We start from the raw sequence: 10,261 nt of genomic DNA, 5'->3' as shown, positions 1-10,261 counted from the left end.
CCTCCCTCACCACCCACCGCAATTGCACACTGTCTTCTCTCAACACACCATGCCTGAGCCCTTTTTACTTACTACCCACCACAGCAGTACGCTTCCCTCTCCACCCAACGTGCTTACATACCCCTTCTCTCCCCACCTACCGTGCAAGTCACCACACCTGCACACCCTTCTCTCAGCACACACTGTGGCTTCAGCCCCCATTTTCTTAACACCCTCCATGCCAGCACACCTACAACTCTCAGCACTCTCACAATGATTCTGAAGCCCCCCTTCTTTCAGCAGTCACCCTTCTCCTATCCACCACCACATGGCTCCGCACCCCCTTCATTTAGAATTCACTGCACCTGCAACCCCATTCTTTCACCACCGACCATACCTGCAGCCCCTCTTCTTTCACCACCCACCACATTACATCCATCTTCTTTCAGCATCTACTGCCCTCCTTCTCTCACCATTCACCGTGCCTACACCCTCCTATCTATTAGTACTCACCGCACCTGCACACCCCCATCTCCTAACACCCACTGTGCCTGCACCCCCCTTTTCTCCACACCCATTGAACCAACACCCTCTGTGTAGGAGTTAACGTGTGTATGTTCCTGCAATGCAACCCCGTGGTTAGGTGTGAACCTAGCCTTAGCGTCTTTTTTTATGCCTCAAGGAATTTCTAGAGAAAACAGTACTTAAAGGGAATTTCACTTCCCTCCTTAGTTGTCAGTATGCTAAGTATGGAACTATTGTCAGTTCTTGGGTATCAATCATGTGTCTTGCCTCATGCTCAGTGAAACATCCGCCTCAGAACTAAACAACTGGTCTTGCAATCTACCAAGGAAGAAAATGACATATCAGTGGGAAAGTAGGGACATTTTGTACCAGGAAAAAATAGCTAATTTTTTCTTATTCCTTTTGTCTGCCCTTTTACTGGTACACCCTATTGTTAATGTAACAGTGGGGAAATAGAGTCAGGGAAACCTGGGAAAAGAGGAGGGAAACAGTTCATTTATACAAATGTGAAAGGGAAAATGACAATAGACAAGGACAAGTCATTATTTGCCAAGAAGACATGTGACTGCAAACAGAAGAGCCAAGACATGAGGTCAGAATAACTGCAGTGTTAGGCTTCATTCACATGCGGCGTGCTACTCTGTACAACGTGAAGGGTCGTTTGCTGATGCATCCGAAGTTGCAAGGAGAGGTGTGCGGACAACTCATGTAAGTCTATGGAGACGCAGGAGCTGTGTGCCTCCCCCTAGCGCAGCAATGTCATTACTTGCGCTGAGCAGCCATTCAGAATATGCTGCCTGGCGCCGAGTGTCAGCTTGAGGTGGAATGGGGCTATGGCCATGAGGGAGCTCCATCAATACATGCATTGCTTACAGCTCCCTCACATGCCCTGTAGAGGTGCCTGGACCGAAGTGACATCACATTCTAGCTCCCGCCACCTCTACAGGGCACGCAAGGGAGCTGTACTTGCAATGCACATATGAATGAGCTCCGTCACAGCACAGCAGCCCACACTGGACCCCAGGCTGAGGATCCACCCCAGTTCTCGTGAGGTTGGGAGACTAGGTGGATCTTAAAAAAAAAAAAAGTGTATGTGTGTGTCAGATTGTGTGTGTGGTTGTGTGTGTCAGTGTTTTTGAGGGCCCGTTCACACTAGTACAGTGCATTAATCGAACAATCCTGTGCGATTAACGCACTGTAACATGCAATCACACCTACCACACGTTCTGGTGCGCGAGGTGCGCTGCATTGCCATTCATTTGAATGGCACCTCAAACGCACATCCCGGCAACAGTTCAATCACCCACACCGGAACACGCGGTACCGCAATGCCGTGCGTTCCATTGCAGTGCGACTTGGGTCGCAACTTAATGACCAAAGGACAAATGTGGATCCTGAGGTTACACAGGTTGGGAACCACTGGTCTAAAGTAGTCCCAGTCTAAACAAGTTCAACTTCACAGTAAAACTTACTGGAAGGCCAGATGGCTCAGGCAAAAATTCAGCATCTTCCCCAAAGATGAAATCAGGAGGCAGTTCTGGATACTGGGCATTAAACATGATGTCCCCTGAAAGAAACAAACATACATTATTATTTCCTATAGCGTCATCATCATTTTATGTATAATGCAGAAAGTAATACAACAAAAATGATGAAGGGTTGCATTAAATGTGCGAGCAGTAATGTGCACCTCTGCATTATGTTTTATACGGACATGTTGGATAAAAGTCTTTTAAATTGTAAATTTTAATGTATTTATTAGGGGTGCACTGAAATTTAAATTTTGAAACTGAAACTAAACCAAAAGGAAAATTAATGTCAGGCCGAAACCGAAAATGTTTTTATTTCTAACCTTTTTCAATTTTATTCAATATTTTATTTTTATTTATTTTTTTTATATTTTTTTTTTTTTACTTTACTGTCGGGGGCTTCAGGGAAATATTAGGGGTCTAAACAGACCCCTGATATTTCCCTTTTAAAATAGAAAAAGAGATTGAGAACACAGATCCCTCAATCTCTTTTTATGCATCCCCTGTTATGAATGAAAGGAAGCCTCTATACTGAGTGTTCCTGTTCATTCATAACATGAGGACATTGTTTGTTTACTATAACCACAACTATGAATGAACAGGAGGAGATGTAGATTACTTCCCATGCATTCATAATTGAGGATATAGTAACCATACTCTGTCCTCAATTATTTACAAACACTCAGCGATCACTGATCACTGTCTGCTTGTACCCACTCTCCTTCCTGACTCGCTGTCACAGGAGGCTGAGCGAGCGGTGTGGGCCTCAATTTTGTAAAGGTTGAAGTACAGTTATCTCCTGTTCAGAAACTACTGCCCCACACAGTTTTGGATCATCCGCAAAAAACCAAAATCAAACTTTTTAGTCCATGACCTGACTATGAACACTACGCTATCTTCTTGAAATGCTGTCCTGCTACCAGGAATTGCTTTGTGATCAGAACAAAAAAAAACAACTCTTAATGTCTACATCGTGAAGAAGTTGAAGTTTGGGAAAGACCCACAGCCCGCTCCCTGAACTGGCATATAACTACTGTACAGTGTTGTACATTATCATAGTGGTACCAAACTCCTTGGCTGTCCTGTCTGGCCGAGGTGTGTCCGAATCATAAAAGTCAATGATAGACCTACAAATCCTTTGACAGCTAAGACAATTCAAATATGTTCATTTCAGCTTTGTGTTTAGCTTTTCCCCTCGAGTCCCATCTTGCACCTTTTGGAAGTTCTGCTGAAATAGTGTGCAAACCCCTCTTCCCCCCCGTGGACAAAAAGACAAACATTTGTTCAGAAAATGGATAATGTTGATGACACAAAAGTTCCTTAGTGTTCAGCCCTGTTAGCCAGGAAAATAAATTTAGAGAGGATCCTATTGAGGGCAAAAGTTAGTTCATATATTTACCTTACCCCTGGCTTCCATACCACAGGGGGTGACATCAACATCCTTCCAACCAAATCCCGAAGATTCCCCCTTATGGTATTCCCACAAGATTTAGCCTACTCTGCATACCCCAGAATCTCCCTGAAAAGGATGGGATGTCACCCTCACCTAGACACCACAAAAAAATTGGGGGAGTGAGAGGTATAATAACTAGCTTTATTCCCCCCCAGTTGTTTTTTTGCAGAATTGTGAGACAGAGCAGGGCCACTGGGCCATTTTCATGCAAAGTCTGCTTTAGGTTTCTTGAGTTAAGTATAGTTAAGAGGGCTAAGCACTGAGGAACTTTTGCATGGTCAATAATATCCATTCCATGAACAAATTCTTGTCTAAAAAAAATAACACCCCCTCCCCCCCGGCTTATCTGCAAATACATTTATATCTTCGCTTTCTATGGTGTTTATGATGTCAATGAGAAATTTGCTTATAAGCAAAAGTGACGCATCCTCCAGTGTCCCCCTTGCTTGGGAACTCATTTCTAAATCCATTTTCACCCAAGAAACTTTAAAACGGAAGGTCCAGCTACTGAAAAGTCAGCGCCGCCGTGCAGGGAAAGGGTTAATAGCACCGGCGCATGTCATGCCCCTGTGCTATTTGCAGGCTCTGGCAGAGCGATGCCTGAGGCAATCAGCGATCTGCAGATGATTTCCGGTGGGTGATCGGATCAAGATATGCTTACCGAGGAAATCAGCCTTTCGCCAAGCCCCTCCCCCCCCCACACCACAGCAAAACTGTGGCTATCTGAATTTCAGCTGATGTTAAAAATAAGAGGGTGTCAGAAGCAGCCGGTAGAAAGCGTTAACGCAGCTGAAAACCACGCAGGAACCTGCTGCTCTTGCACACTGTGCTGAGACCGCTAACTGGTGTCCAAATATAACAGCACGTCGTTCCCACATCCATCCCACTGATGTCTGATAACTGCAGCTGCTCTCGGATAAAACACGGCTTCCTGTGTTACAGAGGATCACCGGGAACATAAAATGCACTATTAGCACAGTTATTTCCCAATATTATTACATCAAAAGTTCATTAAAATGTATTTCTTAATATTTCTGGTAATTCTTAAATTGGAACTATGGCAAAATCAAAAATGACATACACCCAACAGCCATAACATTATGATCACACACCTAATATTGAGTAGCCTCTCCTCTTCCGTACTCATCCAGGCATGGACTCCACTAGACCTCTGAAGGTGTGCTGTGGTATCTGGCACCGAACCGTCAGTAGCAGATCCTTTAAGTCCTGTAAGTTGTGAGGTGGGACCTCCATGGATTGGACTTGTTTTTCCTGCACATCCCACAGATTGGATTGAGGTCTGGAGAATTTGTAGGCCAAGTGAACACCTCAAACTGGATGTTGTGTTCCTCAAACTATTCTTGAACTATTTCTGCAGTGTGGCAGGGCGCATTATCCTGCTGAAAGAGGCCACTGCCATCAGGGAATACCGTTTCCATGAACGGGTGTAATTGGTCAGCAACAACGTTTAGGTCGGTGGTACATGTCAAAGTAACATCCACATGAATGGCAGGACCCGAGGTTTCCCAGCAGAACATTGCCTAAAGCATCACACTGCCTTGTCCGGCTTGGCTTCTTCCCATGGTGCATCCTGGTGCCGTCTCTTCCCCATGTAAGCGACACACACACACCCGGCCATCCATCATCAGACCAGGCCACTTTCTTCCATTGTTCCATGGTCCAGGTCTGATGCTCTCATGCCCATTGCAGGCGCTTTTGGTGGTGGACACAGGTCAGCATGGGCACCCTGACTGGTCTGCGGCTACACAGACCCATACACAACAAACTGCAATGCTCTGTGTGTTCAGACACCTTTCTATCAGAACCAGCATTCCTTTTTTCAGCAATTTGAACTACAGTATCTCTTCTGTTGAATCGAACTACATGGGCCAGCCTTCACTCCCTGCGTGCATCAAAGAACTTTGGCCAACGGTTCACCGGTTTTCCCACCTTGGACCACTTTTGGTAGGTCCTGACCACTGCAGACCAGGAACATCCATCAAGAGCTGCAGTTATGGAGTTGTTCTGACCCAGTCGTCTAGACATCACAATTTGGCCCTTCTCAAAGTCGCTCAAATCCTTACACTTGGCCATATTTTCTGCTTCCAACACATCAACTTCAGGAACAAAATGTTCACTTGTTGCCTAATATATCCCCCCCCCCACTTCCATGTGCCATTGTAATATATCCTCCCCACTTCCAGGTGCCATTGTAATATATCCCCCCACTTTCAGGTGCCATAGTAATATATCCCCCACTTTCAGGTGCCATAGTAATATATCCCCCACTTTCAGGTGCCATAGTAATATATCCCCCACTTTCAGGTGCCATAGTAATATATCCCCCACTTTCAGGTGCCATAGTAATATATCCCCCACTTTCAGGTGCCATAGTAATATATCCCCCACTTTCAGGTGCCATAGTAATATATCCCCCACTTTCAGGTGCCATAGTAATATATCCCCCACTTTCAGGTGCCATAGTAATATATCCCCCACTTTCAGGTGCCATAGTAATATATCCCCCACTTTCAGGTGCCATAGTAATATATCCCCCACTTTCAGGTGCCATAGTAATATATCCCCCACTTTCAGGTGCCATAGTAATATATCCCCCACTTTCAGGTGCCATAGTAATATATCCCCCACTTTCAGGTGCCATAGTAATATATCCCCCACTTTCAGGTGCCATAGTAATATATCCCCCACTTTCAGGTGCCATAGTAATATATCCCCCACTTTCAGGTGCCATAGTAATATATCCCCCACTTTCAGGTGCCATAGTAATATATCCCCCACTTTCAGGTGCCATAGTAATATATCCCCCACTTTCAGGTGCCATAGTAATATATCCCCCACTTTCAGGTGCCATAGTAATATATCCCCCACTTTCAGGTGCCATAGTAATATATCCCCCACTTTCAGGTGCCATAGTAATATATCCCCCACTTTCAGGTGCCATAGTAATATATCCCCCCACTTTCAGGTGTCATTGTTATATATCCCCCCACTTCCAGGTGCCATTGTCATATATCCCCCCCCCCTTCCAGGTGCCATTGTAACAAGATAATCAGTGTTATTCACTTCACCTCTCAGTGGTCATAATGTTATGGATGATCGGTGTATATGATGAACACTATGAATACAGCTATTAACTCCACACAGTTACCAGCATACAATATTTTTCTCTATAGTGGTCCTTCAACCTTTTTTGCCGGCCCGCAGCCCTTTTTAAGCACCAAGCAGTTCTCGCGTCCCTACTTCAATTTCACATAAGAACAATCCAATTTGCACAGGTATCTCCGGAGGCAAGATGTGACGGAGTGACGAATATATCGCTTAAACACTAAGAAAAGCAACATGGCCTAGCTAAGATTACATACATAAAACCACTCAGGGGGGACCTCACTTCTGACAAAGTCCTACCCAAGCCACAGCACAGGGAATGGTTCCAACAGCCCTCTCCCTGACCCTTTACGTCTGTACAAATCCCATCTTTTCATGTTCATGTATTTTTATAAACACGTTACGGTTAAAAGGAGTCTAAGAGGAGAACCTTTAATCCATGTATTACCTTTTGCAATTGCAAGTTTTCTTTATACAGGAAACGCTGACAGAGACATGCGTTCAAACCAACTGCCTGAACCCGCTCTGTACTAGGAGCCAATGTCAGCACTTCTGTTCCGATGTAATCTGTGGGGCTCCGCTGTCAGGGGCCCTGATACACAAAGCATGACAGGCTGTAAAACTGAAAATTATACTGGGAGGGCTCAACTGTCAGTCTGACAGCAGGGTCCCACTCTGTGTCTCAGGAGATGCTGTCAGCGCTCCTGTCTGAAGTAATGTATGGGGATCAGCTGTCATTTATAGAACTGGATCCCACTCTGTGTCTCAGGAGCTGTTGTCAGCACTCCTGCCTGAAGTAATGTGTGGGGATCAGCTGTCATTTACAGAACTGGGTCCCACTCTGTCTCAGAAGCTGCTGTCAGCGCTCCTGTCTGAAGTAATGTATGGGGATCAGCAGTCAATTATAGAACTGGGCACCACTCTGTGTCTCAGGAGCTGTTGTCAGCACTCCTGCCTGAAGTAATGTGTGGGGATCAGCTGTCATTTATAGAGCTGGGACTCACTCTGTGTCTCAGGAGCTGCTGTCAGCACCCCTGCCTGAAGTAATGTGTGGGGATCAGCTGTCATTTACAGAACTGGGTCCCACTCTGTCTCAGAAGCTGCTGTCAGCACTCCTGTCTGAAGTAATGTATGGGGATCAGCTGTCAATTATAGAGCTGGGCACCACTCTGTGTCTCAGGAGCTGCTGTCAGTGCTATTGTTCACATATAATCTGCAGGGCTTGTTCACATGTAATCTGCAGGGCTTGTTCACATGTAATCTGCAGGGCTTGTTCACATGTAATCTGCAGGGCCTGATTTGGTGCTGACACTTGGACAGTGTCAGCACCAATTCAGAGATGATTTGAGGGTCTGCAGCCGAGTGATACACAAATGAGATACATTGTTGGTAATAGTTAAGGTGCTTGAGCTTAGTGTCACTTTAACAAATAAGCAGAATTATTCTGTAACAGTGTTTTTGCAAAGCATACTGGGCTTTCTAAAAGCAGAGCCCAGCACATGCTCTACACTTCTAACTGAAAACAAACATGTGGCTCTGCATGAGGAGACAGAGGGAAAGGTGTGACCCAACGGTTTGTGTCTGTGTGTCCTGAGAAGAGATGAAAAGCTTGAGCAGTTACATCAGGTTCTTCAGGATCTTTACAACGTAGCAGTAAAGCACTACACAAAACCTGCAGTCAGCGGACTAGATCTCCGTCTGCTCACTCTAAGTGGTAAATATGTAAAATAATAAGACACAAATAAATACTTAAAAATGATTGTATTGTTGGGCATAAAGCATAAAGGAAATGTAAGGAAATGAATACACATCCTCTTTAAGTGACAATTTTATTGAAATATAAAATGAAGAGCGGTTTTGAGGATCTACAGCCGAGTGATACACAAATAAGATACATTGTTGTTAAAGTACTTGAATGCATTTTTAAGATTTAACTAAGTTTAGGCCTGGTTCACACCTGGGCGTTATACAGCGCGTTCCTACGCGCTATAAAACGCTCAACATGTGAAAACCAATGATTGCCCATGGGCATGGTTCCCATCTGGGCGTTTTACAGCGCGTAGGAACGCGCTGCAAAACGCCCCACGCCCAAAGAAGTACAGGAGCTTCTTTGGGGCGTATTTGCCGCGCGTATCCATTAGGATACAGCCGGATAGCCCTTGGAAATGCGCGTTTGTCGCGTGTTTTTTTTACCGCGAATCGCGGTAAAAACGAGCGGCAAATGCGCATATTCTGTACGCCCAGGTGTGAACCCAGCCTTAATGTCACTTTAACCCTGGCAGTGTGGGGGATAGCCCCACTGCAAGGGTTAATGTTTAATATGCCCGGAGTTCTTCTTTAAGTAGGACATCTACAAGCAGCTAAGACTATCTAAATTGTGTCTATAGAAATGTCATGGAACGTGGTGAAAGTGAAGCTCCTGCAAGCACAGAAATGTCACCCACAGCTGGTTAATAACACGGTTATTACGTGCCTGTTCATTATAGCTATTCTGAGCTCAGCTAAGTTTAGTCTGTGCCATCAGCGACTGGCAGAGGAGACAATTCTCAGAACAAGACAGGGGAGGACGTACTTAGGACTTGCTGATGAAAAATGGCAACTACCAAATATAAGCATTGTACCTCGTCACCCCCAACAGGCACAGAATGAGCCTCATTTACTGCACTGCCTGAAAGATGAACTGTCTGTGTTCACCACAAAAAAACTGACTTTATTCTCCATTTTTAAATGGGATTGGCAGTGTGGGGAGCGCCATTTCATTGTCTTCAATAGTTCTGTTATTGCAACTAGAAAACATGACCAAGCAGCTAAAGAGACCCTGTCCCCATACTATTAATATCGGCAACAATCGTCCCACGGGATTAGATGTCAAATTACCTTTTTTTATGCATTTAAAGGCAAATTCCACCTTTTGTAAAAAAAAGTAGGGCTGGTAATGATTAACATTTTCGTGTTCGATTAATCGAAATTTTTTTTAATCGATTAATTTCAATTAATTATAACGCACATACAGATCCAACTACATTGGCCTATACACATACAGCACAGCAATGAAGTAATAATATGAACTAGGATCACACTAATCCAGCATGTTATTACTCTCACGTGCCCCACTCAATATGGCCGCCGCTTGAGTGGGGCAACTCAGAATAATAACGTGCTGGATTAGTGTGATCCTAGTTCATTTTATTACTTCATTACCTCATGCAGAAAGTTTCTTGGGCAAACTCGCCGGCCCAAGTGGCTCCGTCGGCTAACGAAGGGGGGAGGAGTCCGGTGACGTCACGGACATCTACATCACCAGACTCCTCCCCCTTCCCTTTGTTAGCTGTCATGGACATCGACGTCACCGGACACCCCCCTTCCCCAAGTGGCTCCGACGGCTAACGATGTCGATGTCCGTGACGTCACTGGATCGCCGACGGGACTCCCGGAAGGTGAATGTTTTCATTAGCGATCAAAATAATTTTAATCGATCAAAAAGTTTAACGATTAATCGATAAATTAATCTTTAATTTCCACAGCCCTAAAAAAAATGCATGCACACAAATTAAAAAAAAGATGTGCAATTATTGTTTTCCTTCCATTGGAGCCTGCAAGCACTGGCTCCTGCAGACTGTTCCTCCAGCCACTGGTCGTTCCAAGGTAC

The 10,261-nt window shown here is 44.9% G+C and overlaps 1 protein-coding gene across 1 annotated transcript in view; it reads right to left on the bottom strand.

The window, feature by feature from the left end:
- BRE (brain and reproductive organ-expressed (TNFRSF1A modulator)) overlaps positions 1 to 10,261 on the bottom strand; it is a 190,383-nt gene that overhangs the window by 168,121 nt on the left and 12,001 nt on the right. Inside the window, exon 4 of the mRNA XM_018555604.1 lies at positions 1,977 to 2,071. Within this exon, the coding sequence (XP_018411106.1) occupies positions 1,977 to 2,071 (95 nt within the window). The remainder of the gene's footprint in view (positions 1 to 1,976; positions 2,072 to 10,261) is intronic.

The sequence above is a fragment of the Nanorana parkeri genome, unplaced genomic scaffold, assembly GCF_000935625.1.
Source record: "Nanorana parkeri isolate BGI_ZX_2015 unplaced genomic scaffold, ASM93562v1 scaffold204, whole genome shotgun sequence".
In the NCBI taxonomy this organism is placed as follows: Eukaryota; Metazoa; Chordata; class Amphibia; order Anura; family Dicroglossidae; genus Nanorana; species Nanorana parkeri.
The sequence above is the reverse complement of the archived record's forward strand: the minus strand, read 5'-3'. Positions and strand labels throughout refer to the sequence as shown.